Source organism: Lycium ferocissimum, chromosome 5 (assembly GCF_029784015.1).
Source record: "Lycium ferocissimum isolate CSIRO_LF1 chromosome 5, AGI_CSIRO_Lferr_CH_V1, whole genome shotgun sequence".
NCBI classification, from domain to species: Eukaryota; Viridiplantae; Streptophyta; class Magnoliopsida; order Solanales; family Solanaceae; genus Lycium; species Lycium ferocissimum.
The window spans coordinates 57,802,538-57,826,204 of record NC_081346.1 but is presented as its reverse complement, the minus strand read 5'-3'; the positions used below and the strand labels follow the sequence as shown (position 1 = coordinate 57,826,204).

The following is a 23,667-nucleotide window of genomic DNA, read 5'->3' as shown; positions in this document are numbered from 1 at the left end:
TTCCTTCCTTTGTGGGATCCATGTGCAGATGTTATATATTCAATCTATATCTTGCAGTTAAAATAGCAATAAATGATTAGAGAATTTATTTTTATGTCATTCTCCAGCTTCAGATGAGTTTGAGGCCTCTGATACTTTGGTTGTGCCCCTCCTATTTCCAGAGGGTGAGGCGACCGCTTTTCTGTGGTAGTAATAGCGAACTCATTCTATTTTTTGAGGCTTTGCTAAGAAATTTTTTCTTGATTCCCAAATTGACATATCGACTGTGCTGCATGCTAGTCTCTATGATTTCAGCTTCTAAGCTTGTCAATGCGTCATGATCATAGCCTGTTGCTTCCCATGATTTCTCCAGAACAGCTCTCGAGGATTCCAAATCTCCCTATATTTATTGATTCGATATAAAATAAGTTTTTACCTTTACTTCTTTAAGTTTCTTCACTTGATACTTATTTTGACTTCTATTCTGTTGTGGTCCACCTTTGAATCTTTAGCCATGATGTATCTTTGCATATTTAAGTTATCAAAAAATCACTTAACAAACGATATTTCAATCTTAGTTGTCTGAGAAAATTAAAAATAAAAAACACTCACTTTTTTCCAGACAATCACCATGGATTTTCAGCCATTGGGTGTCATTCAATTTCTATCGTGTTGTTAAATATAAAAGTAGGTGTACGTACTTCTTTGAGTGTGGATGGAAAGCAGAGAAGAAAGGAGTTTGAAACAGTAATTGTAGTAAGGTGAATTACTTGTACACTTATAGAGGTATTTATAATATGTAGAAATAATGCAAAAGACTAAATTACCCTTCTACCTATACAAATATATATCTATTGTAAATTCAAAGCCCAACCTTGGGGGTGTGGCCGGCACCCGGCACCCGAAGGGCCGAGCGAACCAACCGTGATATCTAAACTTTGTAACGTGAATCATAGGCCGATGAGGCCGCTAAATAATAATAGTAAGAAGTATATCATAACAACCTGCAAGCAGAAAAGGCCCAACAACACATATATGATAACTAGGGCCGACAAGGCCACAACCAAGAAAGACAACTAGTCAGAAGGCCGGCAAGGCCAAACACAATACTTGGACACTGACTGATAGTCTGTAAGCCTCTAAGAGAACTAATATGCATCAAATGGTCGGGACGGTGGCCCCGACGTACCCAATAGCCATACTCATAATATATATATACATGCATGCATCCTATTTAATGACTCTGACCAGCAACTCCGGAGAATAGAGTGTGAACATCCTTGCTGAACTTTGGTATCCTACTGAGAAAGGTACAACAATCCGTCTCTCGTATTTTGTGGGCATGATCACAAAGCGCAAGACAAAATGCGTCGGTGACGAAAGATGTACCGAGTATGTAAGGCGATAAGCATAAACATAACATAAGCATAAGAGATACAAATAACTTGGGAAAAGATGTAGAGACAACTCAAACTGCGAACGAGGCCACGAGGGCGACCATAATCATGACATAAATGTAAATGCATGCCGTAAAATCATTCCCTCCGGTGGAGGCATATATCATATCATATAACAATAATAAATCCCTACGTGGGGTAGCTCATCATCATAATTTCATCTCTCGCCCAATCGATCGGTGGCAATGCGCATTACGTGCCTGCCGCCGCCTACAACATGGCTCGGTAAAGAAAGAAATACATCTAGGTGCACGACTACGTGTCTGCCGGCCGCCTACAACACGGCTCGGTAAAGAAAGAAACATGTCTAGGTGCACATATAAGTGCCTACCCAGCCGACTATAGCGCGGCTCGATAATAAAAATAAATACATATATATAAGTGCAATGCAAGACTAACCTCAGAAGAAATATCATAAGAAGAGTCAGAGTGACCTATCGTCGTTACCCTCCGACTATCGTTATGGTCGCTACATTCTTTACCTTTCAATTCAAGAGAAAACAACATGGAGAACATGTAAGATACTTGGTACGAGTTACACATGAAGTAGAGTCCAACCGTACGGATGGTATATGATCAATCCAAGTTTAGCGGAAACATTCTAATTTGGTGGCCAAAAGAGATATGGAGGCATGAAAGGCGTTTGATGCAATCATATATGAAATAAAGATTAGTCAATCACAAGGAAGCGTATTCATCTCATATTTAGTGGAAACTTATATCAATGGAAGGTCTGTCATCTTTAAGTGATGGACAAGAAAGATAAGGATGCGGGAATACAAGTTATTTCGGAGAAGAGGTAAGCTTAATCATTTCAGGATACGGTTGACTCAAGTTTTACGAAAACGTTTCAATCAATAACCAAGGAAACATGAAAATATGGACGGCACTTTAATATAAGTGATGTATGAAGTAGAGGGCTGCTCAAGTAAAAGAACATGATCGACTTATGTTTTCACGGAATGAATGTATCAATGAAACGTTCGTCGAGTTCTAGTCATGCCACAAAAGAGAAGAGAAAGCCCTACATACCTCATCGATTGGAGTTATACACATTTCCATAAGCTTCGAACACTTTATAACTGACTTCCTACAAGATACGAACAATTCAAGATCAACTTTGAGCATATAGCCAATAAAAATCTTCATTTAGACATTTTATCGAGCAATTCGTAGGCACAAGTTTGTAAGCTCTTTTGTAGTGTAGCTTCTTGTAAAACACTATCAAAAACCTACTTTTATACTCCTCCTTACTACCATGATCTAATCCATACCATCATAACTCTAAACAATACAACAAACCCAACACAAATAGCTCAACAATTTAACCATGTCCATGGAAGCTTCAAGCTTTAACCATAACTTATTCATATGGGATTTTCCCTCCATTTTCTTAGGTTTAAAAACTTATAAAGCTTAAGAAGAGGAGAAAGGGATCAAAACATACCTCGAACTATGCAAATCACTCCAAACTATAAATTGCTTCTTGATGAAGTTTCCTTCCAAAAATCGAATTAGCGAGAATTTACCGATTCCAAGATCACTACCTTGTTCCTTGTGTTAGACTTGTATAATTTTCCCTTTGATTATCTTGTGATTGATGGGGAAGTATTTAAGCATGAATTCTAGGGTTTGGAGTTCTTAGGAAGAGGAAAAATAAGAGACAAGTCGTGGAAGGGGTGAATATATATACAAGGACAACTTTGACCACCGACTGTTGACACCCAATTTTGGCCCTCCCTTTTTGTTTAATTAATTTCACTATGCTTTTAGTCCTGAAAATTCCCCAAACAAGTTAGGAATATTTGCACTAATTATTACGCTATTTTTTCGAGATATATCTCTCTAAAGTTAAGAGCATTTTTATTGTTTCTTAAAAATGACCAAACATCATATTTTATAATTGAAAAGGACTAAACATCTTTTTTTATAATCATTCGAAAAAAAAAAAATAATAATGTTGATATTCGTATTGGCATTGGCATTTTTCCTTTAATCTTACTTATTACCGTATGAATCATCTTTTACTCTATTTTTAAACTAAATGCGTATATTAAATTACTTGTGTCATGATTTATATAGGTATGCATTTTGTGGGAATTAATTAAGACAAAGAAGCATATTTTAATTAATTGATTGAAATAGAGGGAGATTAGAAATTAATTCATCTACCTAAAATTTGGGCCAAATCCTATTCCTACAAAATCGTGGCCCAAAAATATCTAACCCTCACCCAATATCCCCCACCCACCCCACCTAAAACTAAAGCCACCACCTAAATCCCCAAACTAAGTCTTCAACCCCATTTTCATCCCAACCAAACGAACCCCTTTTCTCCTTCGACCACCCTAACCAAACGACCCCTTCTCTCTTCAACCACCGTGCCGCCATTCGCCGCCACCCCGTCACTTCCATCACGTCTTCTCATCGCCACCACGACCATCGACTGCAAAACAACCTTCCTCTCTCTTGAATCGAAAAAAAAAATAGTGAAATGCGGGCATGAAGCCATAACCGCCTTTTGCTACCACGTCTCTGATTGACGTGGTGGCAGAGCCGAAAGGAGCCAATATAGGTCGTTTCAACCTCTGTAGAAGAGGAGGGCAATGGACCACCAGTTCCAAGATCGTTTTCTTTGATTCAATGGACACAAGCAAGAATCCGCCGGATTCTATCCCTAATAGCTCCAATGACTGATACCATCTCTGAAAAGATAAGTCTTATCTCTTCATTTCATAACTTTTCTCCTCTTTTCCAACAATTCTCAGAAAACCGTCACTTTTCCCCTTCTTTTCTTTAATTTTGAATTTCGAACTTCAGCTGCAAGAGTCCAACAATCCAGCTATAAATAGAACCCTTAGTGAGCCATTTTAGAACAGGGTGAAGAACCACGAAAATCCCTTTTGTTTTTCACAAGTTTTCGTCTCATAAAATTCCTTTTATTAAAAACTTGGATTTTGTGAAAAATCTTATTTTTTTTTCTAAGTTTTTGATTGTCGAAATCCCTTCTTCAAGTTCTCGGCTAAAGCGACAAGATTTTCGAGCGGATTCGGAGACTCGACGACGATAAATAGCCTCAGTTCGCTGTCCCGAAGAAGGTAATCGCACTCGTCTTCTCTTCGTCTTCAATTTTGTAAAAGTAGAAATGTAGTTGTTCAAGTATTTCTCGTCGTTTATTTGGGTTAGTTGGCTAGAATGTGTTCCCTCCTCGTTTTGTTGTAAATTAGTGTAGAACGACTAATTTCGTCGAATATGTGTTTAACCCCGTCGCTGCCGTCAAAAAGATAATACTTGAACACGTTTTTATTCCTGTCATTTATTTCTGCATTAGCATAGGTGTTCGTTTGGTTTGATTTGAGAGGATTATTAAAATATGTGGCTTAACGTTGACAGAAAGGTTGTGTTATTTTAAGTTTTAAGGGTTGGGAGTTGTTCAGGTAACACAGTGTTGTTGGTTTAGTGTTAATAATGATTTAGTTTTAGCTTCTCTCATTATGTTTAGTTCAAGTTAATACTAATGTAAGAACTGATTCACAAGTCATTGTGGGAATTATTTAGCATGAATGTTGTTTGGTAGTTATTAATGTTATATCCCGCATTTTTGTACATTGGAACAATCCGGATTAACTAAGACAAGTTAGGGTCCAAACCATTTCGGGATGCAAAGTCGAGATTTTTGACCTTCGATTTCATTTTGAGTCATAATTTGTGCATGAATTTGTTGGCATGGAACAATTAAGAAAATTTGGGACCAAAATTGGAATTCATGGAACTTGAAAATCATGCAATTTACTTGCATTTGGCCGTGTAGTTATTGGAATTGGCCCACCCATTTTGTGTTCAATTCTTATTGCTCCAACACATGGTGTGGGCCAAGGTCACTTGAGTCATATTCATATAATAGCAAAAGATGATCAACTAGTCTTCATTATTCATTTTCCAACACTTAGAAAAAAAAATAGAAGTGAAGAACACCACAAGAGGAGGCTCTCGGCCAAGAGAGCAAGAAAACCAACTTCATTTCTAGCCTTGCCAAAATTATTTCTTTGATGCAAACCCACTATTTTGAGGTCCCTAAGTAGCGTGGAAGTGTTTTTGGAGTGATCAACCCGCTAGTTTTCATCCTTGGAAACCCTAGCCTATTGTGAAGTTGGAAGAAGAAAGGTAAGATTTGATTATGTTTTGTATGTTATAAAGGTTGTATGCATGTTGTAGTATGTTAAAATGGATGAATATCATGAAATAGAGTAAGTTGGAATCTTGGTTGTGTGTGTAGTGCATAGCCGTGTGAGGTGTGTGTGTTGTGTGGTATTGAAGCAATGAATTAAAGTCTTGTTAGCATGTTGTGATTGTTGTAGAGTCGAGAAAGGAATGAGAATCATCTTTATATGTTGGTGGGAGGTGTTGGCCGAATGTAGGCCATTTATGTAGCAAGAAATGAATTAATATCGCTTAACGTTTTAGTCGTCGTCGTTATGAATTCTATATTGGAAATGAATGTTTAATGACTCAAAATGATGTTGTAATTGTTGCGGACTGATTTGGAGGTTATTGTACATTTAATGTAATTTGTATATTGATGAGAATAGCATTGTTAGAATGTGAATTGTGGATGCAAATCATGATTTGAAAATGAGGAATGTGTTAAAGTGAGGTTCTCGGGTTTGGGACCGATTTCGGGTGAATTGGAGAAATTGTTGGATTGTTGGAAATGTTATATGAATTGCTTTGAATGTCTTTAAATATTGTTGGTATGGGTTCGGGTTAGTAGTTGAATGTATAAGCATCGATGTTGGCTTGAAGGTAAGCCGTTGAATTGAATTTATGAATGTTGTTGAATGATGGAAAAGAGAGTTATTATTGTTGTATTGCCTTCCGGATTGGTTTTTGATGTTGCTAGGTTGGTTGTTGTTGTTGATTGATTTGGCCGAGTTAAATTCTCGGGGTGGCCTATTTACAGGGGAAATGCTTTGCCCAATTTTCAGAGAATTAAGGGCTAAATTGGAATTAAATGCCCAAAATGTCTATAGCTAATGTTTGGCATATTATGACTTGTTTGTAGACCTTGGGCATCCCGAGACGTAGGTTGGATTCAGCTTGAGTTTGGATTGTATTGGAGAGCGTTTGAGGTATGTAAAGCTCAACCTTCCTTCTTTGGCATGCCTTAGTTAAAATAGGCTATGACACGAGCCGCGAGGAGACTCTATTCTCGCAATCCGAGCATGTCTATAATACGCATTTGTTTCTTGATATTCACATGTTGATGTTATGAAATATTGATCCTATGTCCTTGGAATTATTGACTTGTAAAGGTTGCATGAAAGTTTGATTTTTAAAAGAGTTTATTCTTTAACGATTCTAAAACTACAAACGCCCATAACTTTCACAGAAGAGCTCGGATTGCTTTGAGATTTTCGTAGAAGATTGTATGATGTAGGATGGGTATGTTTTCCATAGGCGGGCCCAGCTCGGGTCTACACCCGCCCGTGGGGCCCGCGACGTTCCTTTATGTAATTTCGACAACTTTTGAAAGAAAATGTTGTAATTATTATTCCGATTTCAAATATGACTATTTTACTTATCTTTTGGATTTATGAGAATGATGTTATGCATATGATTCCTCACGACTCCGCTCGTGCGTTACGTTATACCTTTCGCCGAGGAGTCCGGGCCGGTTTGTTGTCGTGCGCATTATGATATACTCACGGTGTTATGCTGTGTTTACGGTTCACCGAGCTCCTCGCTCGAGGGCGGGTTTCGCTTATATTGGGCGTTATGTTGTGTTTGGCGTTATGCTGTGTTGTGATATGTGACGGGGATTCGGAGATTTGAAACTTTCTGGTGTTATGCTGTGTTATGGCGCCATCGACGGGCGAGCGACCATATTTCGTACTTTATGCATGATTTGTATTTTGAAAGTAAACATTTTGACATTTTTGGATATGTATTTACTTTCCATACTCTGTTTCGATTATTACTCAGATTTTCTACTGTACTTTCGCTTTGCATACTCAGTACATATTTCGTACTGACCCCCTTTCTTCGGGTCGCGTTTCATGCCCGCGGTACGGACGCACGGTTTGGTGATCCACCGTTTAGGACACCCTCTTCTTTGTTTGGAGTGCTCCCTTATTTAGAGTCACATTTTGGTATATATTCGTTTGTTGCATTTGTATATATTTGTTCGGGTACGGCGGGGCCACGTCCCGTCATATGATTCTATTTGTCTCTTTAGAGGTACGTGGACATGTATATGGGTTATGCCCATTACGTACGATTGTGTTTGTATGATATATGTTCAGGCGATCCCATTCGCGTAGCGGCCCTCGTCGGCTTGCATTTGTATATATTTTGGGCCGTTGCGCCATTTGATAGCCTTGCTAGCTTTGATATATATACGGTTGTGTTTGAGATATGTTTGCGACAGTTTGATATGATCTGAGACAGCGTTTGATATTTGTGTCTGTATAAGCCATCTGTTTGCGATTCGGATTTGTGATTGTGTTTGGGTGCCCAATTCGGGCACTAGTCACGGCCTACGGGGTTGGGTCGTGACAATTAACATACATTTGGTTTCAATTAATCATCATGGTTGGTTTAAATAAGTTTTCAATAAAGTACTAGTCCGAGATTGTGACATGAGCATGAGACTAGGATGTTTAACCCGTGTGTCTCCTTGAAAGTTTCTTATTAAACACGAGATGAATCGCCTTAAGCTTGGATTATAGTTTGTTTGTGTGTCTATTTTAAGTGTGGGTTAATTGAAGTCTTGAGAGGTCTCCTTTTTGTTTAACTGAAGTAGGAATCTTTAAGTGTAAAAATCTCCCATAATCATAGGTATTAAAGGGATTCAAACATTGTTTTGGTGTAAAGTTCACTGATAAACTCATTGAGCTTTCAGGAACTCAAATATAGTGTTTCCAGTTTTGAAACCTCATTGATACAACTTTTAGTTCAAAGTCTTCTCTTATGATTGCTAGGCATGTCTATGTTGGTTATGAAACTAAGATGTAGTTGAGCCCCTTTCCTTTCTTTACGAAATGCCAATAGCTTAAAGTTTGGATATGTGGCAACCTTGTATATATGTGTTTTGTTATGACCAAACCGGCTATTCTTTGTTCAAAAGTGTTGGGCAGTCATCTCTGTTTTGGTCACTTAACATGACAATACACTAAAAATTGATAAACGGTTTAAAACAAGATTTTTTGGTTGCTAAATGGGATTCTGTGATAAAATAATAAGTTTAAGGCCACACTAAACATCTAATCTAATCCCAAAGACTTTAAGAGGCTGTCATTTAGCTTTAGAGTGAGGTTAAGGGAGAGGCTTGAGTCTGATAACAGTTTCTGGGATCTAGCCTAAGTAGAATTCACAATTGGCTAAAGAGTTGCTTTTCATAATGATCATTCTTCTCTTAAATATGAGGTTGTTTTCCCAGTTTGAATTGTATCTAAGCGAATTGATCTTTGGTACTTAAAATAGGCTTTAAATATGCAAGAATGTGCTTTATTAACTATTGTCATAAGTTATTAAATTGGTTAGCTAAATCAAAGTAATTATGTGCTATTTTAAGCTTTAGTAGTTCCCAAACATCTGTGAGATGCGGATGGACATTATGCGATTATAACGATATACATTTATGATGCAAATTGATAAAGTAGAACTCTTTTGTTTAATTTTGGTGCATTGCATAGGAAAATCTAGTTACGAATCAAGACCTTGTTGTGCATTGGTTAAGTTTGTTCTATGTGTGTATGAAACATAGGTATTAGACTCAACTATGTTTAGTCATTGTCTTTAAAAAGAGAACCTGTATAAGAATAAGCAGAATAAGTGTGAACATAGCCATGCCTAAAAGAAATGAGGGAAGGAACTTTAACTATGAATTTTGTATGATCACGTAGTCACTGGTTGTATAAGCTATGTTTGTTGGTCATTCATTGTTTCCTTTTTCCACGATCGTTGTCTGTCTAGAGAATTGAACTAATGATAATTGAGGTTTAAAGTCATTACTACTTTATAAGTTGAATGACATTTGTTTAGATAGCTTCCCTAATGTACATTTTTTTTTCTTCTTTTTTTCCTATTTGGATTCTCGGAGTTGAGAGGTCTTAGAATTGCACGATGTTGTTTGAACTATTTAAGAATTTTCTAAGATTGTTGAAGTCGGAATTCTTGTACAAATGTGAAATCTAACAATTTGCAATGGTTCATCGGATGTGTAAAGCATTGTTAGACCTGGAATGAGATTATATACTCCGTATTTTAACTAATGTTGAGATTTCGCTTATTCAAGAATGGAAATGAAGCGCCTTAAAACGCATGTTGTAAATTGTGGGCTTGCAAAAATCCTATAATTGAATCTTTCATGACATCTAGTGTTATTGTTTAGGTACCCGTAATATGATTTGTTTAAGTTGAGGGTTTAGTTGTCAACTAGACAAGCTTGTCTTTTTTTTGTTGAGCATTAAATTTTCCCAAAGTCTCAATCAAATTCTAGGGCTGTTTCATTCGATTTTGTCTTGATATCTATATAATCTGTCATCCTTTGGACTTGGTTTGAGTTTGTCATTTTCTATGATTGAAGTCCATGTATGTGCGAAAGTTTTGTTCGGTGTCTTCATTTGGCATTCACCCACAAATATTTGCTAAGTTTAGAATATTTTTAGCATCCTTAAAGCTACCTCTTTGAGTGATTTCCCTCTCAAACTTCGTGTAGAACTTCAGACCAGGCTCTCTATTTAGCATAGACTTAAAGTGTTGTTTGACTAACTATTAAGTACTCGGATGTATATTTGAATGCCTTTTTTAGCCATCAGTTAATTTTGTTTCAAGGTTTTCTAACACAAAAGTGGTTTGCTTCTTTTCCTCCCTTAAGGGAAGTTTACTTTTTTATTCATTTCTTCACTTTGGTTTTCTTCAAGACTTTAACATTAGGAATGTGAATCTCCAGTTTTACTTACTATTCTGTTTAAGGAAAGGGTGATGGTTTAGCATGTTTCTTTTAAGGTTTTTTTTCTTGAGAATTATGGGTTGATTAACTTTAAAACAAAGTTGGCTTCTTCTTTACAATACAATTTGAGTGTGTTAGGGCACACAAATTGACTGGCCACACTGTTAATTGTAGTAGGCCATTAATAAGTTAATATGGTGACGTACCTGTTTTAAAGGAGGTTTTAGTCTAAAATCCTGTTCCCAATCTGTAAAACTAAGATAAAACAACCATGGTGTTTTGTGTATACACTCAATTCTTTGTTAGGATAGATTTAGGTGTTGATCCCATTGACTATGCTCGTATGTATGAGTTCCTAACGACCTTGTTCCTTGCTCGGGATACAAAGTTTGCAATCTGTCTTTGCTACTTGTTTGGGAGCTTGGGGTTTCTAAATTAATTTTGCTATGCATCGAATTATCTCTTGTCTCATTTTTGTGTCTTGAATGTCCGAGTTAGGTAGTTATTTTGTTGGATATTAGTGAGTAGTGTAGAAAGTTTTTAAAGACAAGGAGGTGTTTCTTTAAGTATGTTAGTCAGGGGATGGATCCCTCATGGGATCTATCTCTCTCTTTAATCTTATCATTACTCAAAATTTAGCCCAAAATCCTTCCCTCTACTCCCTACAACTATGTCAAAGTCTTGTAACCTTTGTGAACATAGCTAGTGAGTCCCTCGGCATGAAAGGATTTTAATCCAGTTAAGCCTTCACGAACATACATTTTCTTGTAGTAGCAAATCTCTAACTCAAACTAACTAACAAATTATTTTTTGGATCATCTCCTTATGTGGGTTAGCTTCTGAAATTTTGGTTTAGTAGTATAGGACCTGGCCTGTTTATTATAAACCCTGTTTAGAAAAATGTTACATAAAATGCTTGCCCATATGTTAAAAAATTAAGTAGTTGAAATATCTTTCAGGTTCACTTTTTTCTTGAAAGTATACTGAGTGTGGTTAGTATTTTTACTTGCTGGCAACTATTCCCAAATAGTTGACTACCAAATATTCCTTAACTTAAGTTTACTTAAGTAGTTGAAATTCTTAGCATTAAGTGCTTATGACTCTCGTAACTTGCAAAAATAACTAAGGATACTTTTGTGTCATGAATTTAGATACTTTTGTGTCATAAAGCTGTCTTATGTGCTCATCTACTTTAACAATCTCGAAACCTTGCCTAATATGTCGAAACTGGACTAAGTTACGATGACCATTCAATAAATGGGATGTCTTGTGTAAATTCTGGAAACCAAGCAAGACACGTGCTTCATTTCAGATTATGTGATTAATCTTATTAAATAGTTTTATGCTTGTGATTAAGATCGCTTCTAATCCTTTGCTTCTTTTTTTTTTTCCTTCTTCATGCAACACTTGGGAGCATTTGGAGTTAAGGCAACTCCGGATTCTGCCCAGATTCAGAGAAAAAAAAACAATGGCTGCATCCGCAATGCTCGTGTCTAGCTGTCCCCCACTTTCATGTCAAGAGTCTCCGTCCCTCTTCCTCTCTTAAAATTTTTATATATTTTGTATTATTATACGTTATTTGCACCCCCTGACTAACATTTTATGGGTTTGTATTTGTAGGATTTTATTTCTTGTTTGTTTGTGAACTTGTGAATGGCGAACTTTGTCATTGTACTTTTCCTTAGATATAGATCTTGGTTTAAGGATAGCTTAGGATGAAGAAGTGACAAACGTCCCTTTAACTTTGCGTATTTCACAGGTTGTAAACATTTTCTAACCAATAGATAAGGCTGATTTTTTCTTTTTCTCTTCTTTAAAGTTAATTAACGTTCCTTTTTTTTTTTTTATCCATTTTAACAAAATGAGCGATTCAAATAGGGGTTTCAAAAGGATGAGATGCGTATTTTATGGGTAATCATTTTCTGTTTTTATGCTAACATATTGAACAGGTTAGATTCATTAAATTTAAACGAGGAAATTATATTAGAGCCCGAGTATAGTGGCTCAAGCTATTTTACGAAAGCCATAAGGTAAATATCCCATTTTATATACGCTCATACATATATATACTATTTTATTTTCAGTAATTCCTTTAATCATCTTTACATCACGTTTATACATATATAATACTTTCATAATCACAAATGACTATTTTTGAAACATTATATACCACCTTACGTAGGAAATAAATATCCTATATGTACATTATTTTCTCAAAAAATATACATACTAATCCTCCCATTTTTACACTATTTTATACAAAATACGTCATGAATATGTATATATATGTTTACATCTCAGGCATATTAAACCATTTACTTTACAAATAAACATACACATACATCATTTTTTTACATACGTGCATCTATATTCCCCACTGAGCATTTGCAGACGCGCATATATTTATTTACGTGATCGTGACTTTAAAAAAAGTGTTATTTGTAAAAATTATCTTTGGATATTAGTTCCTTTAGCAGTTATTTAAAATAGGCAGTAGTAAATAAGAAATAGATAAATAATCCCCCTCTAGTGTTAATTAAACTAAGTTTAAAGACTGTCCTCGGATAGGCTCTGAGGGATGCCTAACACCTTCCCCTCGGGGTAAATAAAACCCTTACCTAAAATCTCACAGGTTTCAAAGACTAAAAATGGAGTTTACATTTTTACGAATGGTTTCCTAATATTTTCCTAAAATTAGGTGGCGACTCTGAACATTTACAAAACCAGAGGAAACATAGCCTATAAGTTGTGAACTAGTTTTAATCCGTTAAAAATAGGGCATGATACCGACTATGTCCCTTTGTTCCTGTGGCAGTTTACGTCCTTGGACAAAAATGCGAATTTCTCTCTACTTTGATGTCACATTGACAAACGGTAAAATCCACTAAAAACTAGACTCATAGACCTTCGATTTGATAGGTGGATCACCCCGTAACTCCAAGTATATTGAGAGAAAAGCTCCGAGACATCTGACCCAAATTTCAGTGAAATTTACAAACTTAACTTGTGACGCCCTTTGTCGACTTTCGTATTACAACTCGTTTGACTTCCAAACTTAACAAGAGGCCATTATACAATTCAAATACTTCATATCATTACTTGCTTAGCATGTGGAGCACTCCTAATCTCACCCAAAAGTATAAGTTATCGTATTCCCAACTTGCCGACTTTTGATGAATCTCATGCTTCTTTGATTCATTCACCCTTCAAATCTTCCGCCACTTACTAATATTATTTATAGACTCTTATAACCATTTTTATTAATAAAATCAATCCCTTTTATCCTCAACATAATTTCTTTTTGGAACTTACGTCGACTAACTCATGATGCGACTTTAATGTGCGAAAATCCGAGGTGTAACAATAATGTCCTTTCTTATGTAGTTCTTCTAATACATTAAATATTCTGCTTGAGAGCTTCTTTTTTTATATATTTCAACAACACAAAAAACTTAAACATATGCGACTGTAAAGAGGAGGAGGTTATAATTTATTATAGATAAGGCACTAACTTTAAGACGTGAAATAATTGTAATCATAGCAAATGTTTCCTATATTAACATTTCATTGTGTTGTCTCCAACTAAAATCTATGAGACACTGGAAGAGACAGTCAAAAATATTATCTCCAACTAAAATCTTCACTTTCAATAATTAGTTGAACGCCAAAGAATAAAGAACCACACAAAGAGCAATTAATTAGGCAAAGGAAATAATTGGTAATTTTTTATAACGGAAATAAGAGATGTTGCAGTGCAAAAATCTATTGGGCAAAAAAAAGAGAGGACATATATTTTACACCAAAAGAGAACAAAGACCAAAGAAAAGTATCACAATGACTATTAATGTAAGGAAGACTCTCTTTTATTATCACTGATGAAGCTTCATGTTTTTCATAAATAAATAAATAAAGTTTAATAAAATAAAAAGAGAAAAATTTAACATCTAAAAAGAGAGAGAGGAGTGAACATGGAAAAGAATAACCAACACAATATTTTAGTACCAGGAAAATCGCAACATTTGCATCCAACCCTTTCAGCTGGTGATTTCAAAATACTGATGTAGACAAATGTTAGGTTTAACCTCCATATCTGAAATGGTACAGAAAACAATTAATGAGAATCTAGTGGCAAATGAATAAATTAATTCGAATTTTACAAACCAAAAAAATCAAGCATAAGGCTAATAATACAGCTAAAGGTGGGAAATTCTTTGACACAATATATAATCAAATGAATAACAAAAATTCCACCAGCAACGCAGAAAAGTAAAGGCTGCGAAAAAAATGAAAAGAAAGCAAAAGGAGAGAGAAACAAATTTGAAGTTCTTAATTACCATCGACTTTTGAAAAAAGGAAAATTATTCTTTTGGAAGTTAGGTCTTTGATGATTTATGCAAAACAAAAATGATATTATAAAAGTCTCCAGATCCATAGTATAACGGATGAGAAGGGTAAGCAAACATGAATGTGTAATAAATGTTGAAAATTCAATGAAATATTTCAAAGGTTGAGATAAAATGTATTTGTACTGTTTCAATAGGCAGTGGAAGATGAAAGAGATTCAAATAAATGGAATACGTTATAATAAATGCCTGCACAGAAGTCCAAGAAGCAGTCTTTCTGCTGCGAAAGTAGGACTGGGCATAATTACCGAAAATCGAAAAATCGAACCGAACCGAATTTGAAACTTGACAAATCGACCGAACCGAATGACTAGTTTGGTTCGGTGTTTAGCGTCCATCGTCAAAAAACCGAAACCGAAATAGCGGACCGAAGTTTGATAAAACCGAACCGAAAACCGAACGCGCACCGAAATTTAATACATTACTCAAAAAATTAAAATAGTGGGCAATTAAGTTTAAAGCAAAAAAAAAAAACCCAAGTGTAATAAGTCATCTTTTGCATTTGATCCCTAATTTTAACGATTGAAAAAATCAAATATCCTTAACAAAGAAAGGTAAGCAGGATGTCTCTTTAGGATTAATGTATGTCCTTTTATGTGTTTTCTTAATTATTCTTACGGTATGTATATAACACCTAGTAATCCTATGTCATGATTATAGTTTACATTCTTGTGCATTGTTTGTTTGATTTTGATTTCAATTTATCAGTTTTATGTTTTATTGCTTTTGAGAATATGAATTAGTGTCAATGGAATCGTTTAATATTATATTAAAAAAACCGAATTGAAAAAATCGAAACCGAACCGAACCGAACTTTAAAAAACCGAGACCGAAAGAACCGAACCGAACTAGTTTGGTTCGGTGTTTGGTGTCCACCTTCAAAAAACCGAACCCGAAATAGCCAAACCGAATTTTGATAAAATTGAACCGAAAAAACGAACGCCCACCCCTATGCGAAAGTGAAAGCGAGTAACTGTTTTTGTCTCTTTTTTTTTGTTTTTTTGTTTTTTTTTGTTTTTTTGTTTTGAAGGTAAACAAAGTTAATTAATTTTTAAAGGACATTTTGGTAAATCAATTTTTGACTTGAAGGCTTTCCACTTTTAGTATTATATATATATATATATATTATATTTATATGATCTAGGGATACATCGATAATACCTCTACGCGCGCGAGTAGGGGTAAAATTCTTGCGTACACACCACCCTCCACGTGACACGGCTTATAGGGTTTAACTCGATATGTTGTATAGTTTTGTCCCTTGGATTTAACAAGTGCCATGTGTGAACAATGTACCGGAGGAACTGGACAAAATGTTACTGGAGGGGATCCGAACACCAAGTAGTACAGACCCTGGCCAACCATTTTCTGTTTGCATTGTTACAAAAAATTGGTTTTCTAATGAACTGCGGTCAAAGTAGGGATAAGGCTGCGTACACACCACCTTCCCCAAATCCCACATGTGAGATTACACAGGGTGTTTTGTTGTAATGAACGCATATCACAAAAATGAAAAAGAAAGGGGAAAAAAAAAAAAAAAGGGCAGCGATTTTACTTTAAATTCAACACGTCATAACTCACAGGCAAGTTCCGTCTAATCTCAAGATAGAATTTCCACAACTCCAGAATATTTTCTTTTCTGAAAATTTCCTTGGTGGATATTGTAACTTCATTGGAAAGGACATTAGCATGAAAGTGACCAAGAGGTTGAGAAAACTAATGGAAAATGTTCACTTGATCTACCCAACAGCCTAAACTATTTTACCAATTTGTACATACATAACATGATGTCCCAACTTCAAACAGCTCGACATATTGTCTGAACTCAGTGATTAGCATCTTTACCTTCTACACGAACTAAACGACCATTTTGCAGCAGAAATGCAGGAAAGGCGGCCTGACAAGAACTAATATGTGCTTTAAGGCGAGGAATGTTTGGATGTGCACTTTGACATCGATGACACCTTAGCTCCATGGAAAGAATATTCTCATCCTTCAAAGTGGCCTTCCCATTTTGACTAACTTCATCAATTACATCAACTGAATCCCGGAAGAAGGGGGAGTTGAATGAGTTCCAATGCTTCTTATTCTTCAGATGATTGGAATCAAAGTCTTGGCTTATCACATGAAGATGCAGTTGACGCATTGAAGGAACCTACACAGAAAGAAGTTCATTAAATTAAACAGTAGATGTAGAAGAACAAAGACTTAAGCATTTTGACTCGATGTGAGGGAAGGGATTCAAGAAGAGAAACAAATGATCGGGGTTGAACGAGGAAGGGATCAGTGCAGAGGCGGACCTAGTATTTTTGATACCTAGCATAAATATATACATGAAAAAATACTAAAATTTCAAATAATATTTAATTTTGAAGCCATAAATTCAAAAGCGGAATGGGTACAAAGGTATGAATTTAAAGGTTGAACTCATCAAATTTAAATTTTGAATCCGCATTTGGATTTGCAGGGAGCTTGATGGCATGGCTTGAGTAAAGAACATGGTGTTAGAATCCCTAATAAAAAATCCAACACCCAAGAGATTGTTCCCCAATACATTGGCCATGTATATACCACACCAACCAATATAAACAGAAACTAGTGCTATTTACTCAACTTTACATTTCAGATATGTTGACCTAGCGGACTGGTGCCTGGTGAACTTCTCATCCATACAAAGCTTAACGAATTTTTGCAAATATCTTTTTAATAGAGAGAATGTAATGCAGAGTTACAGCACACCCTTGAGAGAACAATATTCACCTGCAATATTTCCAGACTTGAAGGTAAAATTAGTAGCTAGAAAAGCACACAAAACATGTGGTTGTGCCAACCTAGCAGACCCCCCTTAGCCCCCCCCCCCCCCCCCCCCACACCACCCCATACACACACACACCACAAAAGCAAAAAAAACAAAGGGCACTCTTATGCACTTGTTTCCGTATCTGTTAATGACTATTCAAACATATAAAATTTGAGGATGGTTGAACGTACCGAATGATATCCAAGGCGGAATATCAATGAATTGTTTTCAGATAGAAACTTTTCTGCCCACTTCAAGCCAACACTATGCATTTTCTTTAATAATGTGACGTGCTCCTTCTGAACATCTGCAAGACGGTCAAGACCTTCAACACGTGCCAACACTAAGAGGTGTTTCTGAGCCTGCAAAAGAAAACAAACCATACATGTATTTGTCACATTCACAAGGGAGGAGGACCGGGGGGGGCGGGGTTGGGGGGGGAAGAGGGGAAGATAACCTTTGGATAAAGATCATTCAATACTACAACGTCATCTGATATCTCTATTAAATTCTTATGCCTCTCAGGATGCATTGCAGTGTCATAGAGAGCTTGAGCCCATCCACCCCATGCCTTTCTTCTCTGTCCACCGGTGTTTCCATCTCCAGAACTTCCAACATTCGGTCCAAGTTCTTCCGCAAAGCTTTTATACTTCTTGTTCATGTCCGCTTCACACACAGCTTCACGCTTGGCTTTCTGTTCACCATTTCTACAACCTTGCTCTAGTTGAACTTCTCCTTTAAATTCTTTTTCAAGATTATCCTTAGACGGCTCTCCTTGATTCCTAACTATAGATTTAAAACCATCAAAAAGTGATGAGTAAGTTTCCCGGAGTATTTCACAGCCCTTGACGTAGTCATTGTTAAGACAGTTTGGTCTCTGGGGATTCATATTTGGTCCAAGGACATGTATGACATGAGTAACTCCTTCCCTACTAAACAAGGGAGAAGCTGAAGGAAGAGGGACAACAACAGCTTTTCCAGCACTAAGGGATCCAGCTCTAGCTTTGGTTGCAGTTTCAAGGGCAGGACCAGCGGCACTAAATATTGCAGCATTTACACCTCCACCACCTGGCTTTAGTCTCCTGAACAAAGTTGGCTTTAGATGACATGCAAAAATTAACAACACATATTATCTTGGCAAGATAACGTTTCAGGTGAAATCACAGAAAGAATGTGTATTGTATTATGACAAGTTGGTGAGATTACAATTAATTTGTATCATGGAACTGCTGGACATTTTTATAAAATGGAAATATCTGCAAGATTTTAGCACCCTGCTATTTTAATGGCTTTGCATGCACACAAGTCATTATCAAAACCATGCATGTGTACCAAATTGACTCATGAATCATGAAAGTAGATTTCCGCTGGATGAATCTATCCTCCATATGGCCCTCTGGCAAAAGAAGGCTATTTCAGGCACAAGACTACCCATTGTTCCATTTGTTTAACATGCCATCAACCTATCTTAAAACTGTTTTCCATTTGAAAATAGCACTTCATCTCATTGAGATTTTTGGAATACCTTCTTTTGCATCCGAACTTATAGGTAAACTTTGGAGCCTCCTGAAGAGGTGGTGTTCACATGAAATCAATGTATTACCACTTGCCCCTCACAAACTTTATTGTCACTAAACAAAATCTCCATAACAGAACATTCAAACAGAAAGAAAAAGGGAAGTTTCTGGTAAGCCCCTTGCAGAATTACAACAATTTTCTCATTTTTCACTAGCACAGTATAATGGCGCAGAGAATTACCAGTTAGTGGCATTAGCAATCACGTTGCAGTGCAAACCTCCTTCTGAGTAAAGTTTAGTTATATTCCCCACAAACGTAAAGAACTTTTTGGAGTCAATGTTCTTCTCTGCAGCTTTAGCCCTGACAAGGGACAGGATTTTTGAATTCTGAGACAAATCCACCAAGACAAGCCTGGCAGTTCCAAGCTTATTTACATATTCCTCAACCTTTTCAACTATTATATCCGATGCTTTATCAAGATCGAAATGGAAATCTGCTGTAGAAATAGATGGAAATGCAAGGGTGGGGGCATTTTCTAAAGAAATGCTACTGTCAACAGATCCTTTTTTCGGTTCTTCACAGCTCTCTAGTACTTGGTTGGAGTCCTTTTCCTTAGAGGCATGAGACCGAATATTCTCTGGAGAGACATTCATCACAGTATCAGAACATCCAGGAGGTTCTTTTTTCTTAAGGAACTTCATTATACCAAGTTGGACTTTGGCATCTGAGTTCTTCTGGCCAAAAAAGCCCGGTGGAAGTTTATCTGATGGACCAAGTGCAGTGTACGTATTGATAGCAGCTTGAACATCTTTTTCGTCTTGGCAAACTGTAATTCGAGCATATCCTTCATTCAGCTTAGGCAACTCTTTCTTTTGCAGCATCCTATTCACAACTGCAGCAGCTTTCCCACCTTGCAAGTTTCCTTCATGCCCTGTCCTCTTAACCGACCGAGAAATACAAAGCTTAGCCGGAAGATCAAGTGCCACTGCATGCTTCTCAACTTCTGGACCAACAAGTTTCACGAAGTCGGCCCGCTGTTCTCTATCTAAGTTGCATCTATCTATAAATACACTTTTGCCTTCCCTTAGAGCACTAGCTGCACCTGTCAAGCATTGGTTCTTTGTCCCAGCTTTACCATTCCCAATGGTATCCTGCAATAGCAAATAGAACTTTTCAATTTACCAAAGTGAGACCCTAATGTCCTAATAGCTGGTCTTCGGCATAGTATTCCGTTTAATAATCTGTGAGGTGTAGCGACAGTACTATAAACTCCAAAAAAAGATAAACGTCATCATGCTTCAAATTCTAATAATCAGCAAAAGAAAACATTCTCAGCAAGAAAACATGAACTTGTTGTATACACATGTGAAATTGCAAAGCTAAGCTACTCCAGCCAGATTGGACAACTACAAAACAACACTTCATTTCTAGTTCAAATGATGAGGGGCTTGGGAAGAAAAGCGTACAGGGGAAGCGACAGAACCGTTGCCTACTCTAAGGAAAGTGAAATTGAACCAAATGCCAATTCTCAATAGCATTTTCAGGTTTATTAAATCTATGAACCATGTGAACTAACTCGCCCAGGACCCAAATAAAAAAGCAGCCTTCTTAATTCACCTTTGAAACTTTCTGTTTTCGTATTTCTTAACAAGCAAGTAGCAGATCCCAACAGTCTATCAACACAGGCAAGCACATTGTACAACAACTGGCAAAGATATCCCCTTCAGCCCAAAATGGATCGCGGAGTTCAGAGTACGAGGATCAACTCATTTAATTTCGCTGTGAATTTGCGCATAAATATTTTAAAACCAAATTTACACATTTAGAAAACTATTATAAATTCGAATCTTTTTACACCTAGAAATATCTAAAAACATCATAGTCAAAGGGAAAATTGTTTGACACACCAATAGTAAGGGGTCGTTTGGTTTGAAGACAAATTATGTCAGTAACCAAACAAGGGATAAGACAGTACTAAATTTTTATACCAGGACTATTTATGCGTGTCGAAGGCTAATAGTGCTGCTATCTTGTGGGACGTCGGAGGAATATAGAGGAACCCATTCAGACATTTCATCAAACAAATATTCTTACATAGAAAGAAACAAAATAACAGAACAAAAATGTTCACTAACCTGGCAAATACGAACCCAAGGGCGGGTAGAGAGTCGCATAACAGTGTCACAAAAAATGGATTTACCACTTCCTGGAGCTCCCACCAGTAATACCATTATGGGTTTTCCTTCATCCTTCCCTAATTGATTGAAATCAATTAACTATGACTCAATAATCCTAAATTAGTTGCGTCAATCCTCTGTATTTCCACTCCATTTCCGTTAATACTAAATAGAGAGGAACGAATATAGAGGATTCGTATACAAAAGGAATAAACAATGAATGGGGTAAGAAGAAGAATTACCAGTAGAATTAGTTTCAGGATCAATTTCCATTGCTTCCATGTTTATCAAAATATGCAAAGGTCTGTTCTTTCTCGCTTCGGAGCTTTTCAGGTTCCAATTTTACACGAGACACTTCGTAAGGAACTTCTACAATAGCATTGGAATTCGGAACTGTTTCCAGAATACCTTTTTAGTCTAATAATTTTTCAAATTCAAGACCAAAAGTGCTCACTTTGGAAAACCTAAAGGATCAGAGGCGCTCAAATAATACTTTAGGGACTGAACCTACTTCCAGAGATAAAAGGACTATTTCACTATTTGACATTTTTTGCTTCAGGAAATTCAATACTCTCCCAACTCCCGATTTACACGAAGGTTGACCAGTTTAGAGAGTTAAATAGTTTTTTTTTTACTCAATTTTAAACATGGATTTCTCTAGTATTTTAGAATAAAAGTTATATATTTGGAAACTATATAAAAAGTATCGATAAGTCACATAATTAATAATTTACAATATATAAAAGAGTAGAAAAAATCGCAGTCAAGGATTGAACTGTTTGACTCTCCAAACTGGTCAACCTTCGTATAAATTGGGAATGAAGGAGTATAAGTGAACTCTAGTTAACATCTTTAAATGTATTGTTTTCCACTTAATTTGATATGAAAAATATACCTGAAAGTAACTTTTCCGAACATTAATCTAATTAAATTCAGGAAATTGGTTATTAGATGAGGCTTTGGATTCTCCAGGAATAATTTAAGTAGGCGTTTGGCCATAGAAACCAAAAAAAAAAATCACTTTTTTTGGAATTTTTGGAGTTGGAGTTGTGTTTGGCCATAGTTTTTGAAATTGTAGTTTTTGGTTGAAAGTAGTTGTTTTGGTTGTGAAAAAAGTGAAAATTTTGATGGAATTCCGGAATACAACTTCAAATTGTATTTGGAATTCTTATGGCCAAACGCTGATTCCGGATAAAGTGAATAATTCTTATGGCCAAACGGGCCCTAAGTAACTAGATTTTGGTTTTTCTTTTTAACAATTGTTGTGTTCATCAATTTGTGCGCACTTCAACTAATTTCATGGAATACTTGCTAGCTCCCAACTAAATTTTGGATTTTAATAACTCCATCATTTTACTACTAACATATTTGTCGAATTACTAGCCATAATAGGTTTGGAGTATCTGCATGAAGATAACGATTTCTTTTATTGCGATCCGACTCTATTATGAATTTCATGAGCAAATTCTCTATAGAGCCCACTTATCTCTTCCTTCTTCGAACTCCTAATTGTCACTTCAATCTAAAAGAAAACAAGGGACACATCAAGTATAAATAAAGCTCCAAGCAACTATCTTTGATCAATCTTATTTAGCCACATCAGTCATGTTGTTATATAATTTTAAGCCTTGGGAGAAAATAAGTACTTTTGGCATAGACTACAAAATAAGTTCCTCCCTTTATTTCAATTTATGTCTCCGAGAGTCTCTTTTAAATTGTTCAAATTATTTTTATGGAGGAAAATGTTTTCCAAGAAAATGTTTTTTTGGAAATAAAAAGGACCAAAATTACCACTGAACTTTTATATAATTTTAATTTAGTCATTATAGCCTTTATGTCTACACTTTTAAGGGTGTGTTTGGTATGGAGGAAAATGTTTTCAAGAAAATGTTTGAGCAGAAAGGACCTTACCGAACTTTCAAAAATAATACTATGGGCCAAATATACCCCTGAACTTCCGAAAATAGTTTATTTATGCCCTTCGTTATACTATTGGGCCAATTGTGCCCATACAGCTATACTTTGGGCCAAATATACCCTTAAGTTACATGGTCCGCCACGTGTCACAATCACAATAGCCCAACCCATTTTCCCCTATAATTACACCTAGATTAAATTAATCACTGGATCCGACCCGTCATTTTATTTCACCCAACCCGTTGTGTTTATTTCAAACCCAAATAAAGTACCCGTACCCCTTTTGTTTATTTCATTACATGTTTTGTTTCTGTAAAATATGGTAGTATACAAAATGAAAACCCAAAATGAAGGATCATAAAATTATGGATAACACGATGACTTTTTGGTTTTAACTGTCACATAAATGGTGATTCTTGAAACTGCAATTAAGTGATGGCTAGTATGTGTTGGTATTTTCAAT

General features: G+C 36.1%; 1 protein-coding gene and 1 long non-coding RNA gene across 2 annotated transcripts; both read right to left on the bottom strand.

The window, feature by feature from the left end:
* Positions 1-2,475: 2,475 nt before the first annotated feature.
* On the bottom strand, positions 2,476-14,939 carry LOC132058433 (uncharacterized). Its single transcript, XR_009415304.1, has 3 exons — positions 14,724-14,939; positions 14,377-14,479; positions 2,476-2,526 (listed from the first exon to the last, which is right to left on the bottom strand). It is a non-coding gene; the product is annotated as an uncharacterized LOC132058433 (long non-coding RNA).
* A 1,430-nt stretch (positions 14,940-16,369) lies between these two features.
* On the bottom strand, positions 16,370-21,805 carry LOC132056939 (transcription factor bHLH140). Its single transcript, XM_059449350.1, has 6 exons — positions 21,530-21,805; positions 21,246-21,364; positions 19,351-20,261; positions 18,050-18,674; positions 17,784-17,954; positions 16,370-16,947 (listed from the first exon to the last, which is right to left on the bottom strand). The coding sequence occupies exons 1-6, from the start codon at positions 21,567-21,569 to the stop codon at positions 16,618-16,620; spliced, it is 2,196 nt and encodes a 731-aa protein (XP_059305333.1). The 5' UTR covers positions 21,570-21,805; the 3' UTR covers positions 16,370-16,617.
* Positions 21,806-23,667: the final 1,862 nt, after the last annotated feature.

What these genes read in the sequence shown, in the direction of transcription:
- LOC132056939 (XM_059449350.1), bottom strand. Translation starts at nt 21,569, where the DNA reads ATGGAAGCAATGGAAATTGATCCTGAAACTAATTCTACTG. An exon ending in TCCTGAAACTAATTCTACTG is followed by an intron (nt 21,365 to 21,529) that starts GTAATTCTTCTT and finishes TCAATCAATTAG; the next exon opens with GGAAGGATGAAGGAAAACCC. An exon ending in ATTGCTAATGCCACTAACTG is followed by an intron (nt 18,675 to 19,350) that starts GTAATTCTCTGC and finishes AACTTTGTTCAG; the next exon opens with GAGACTAAAGCCAGGTGGTG.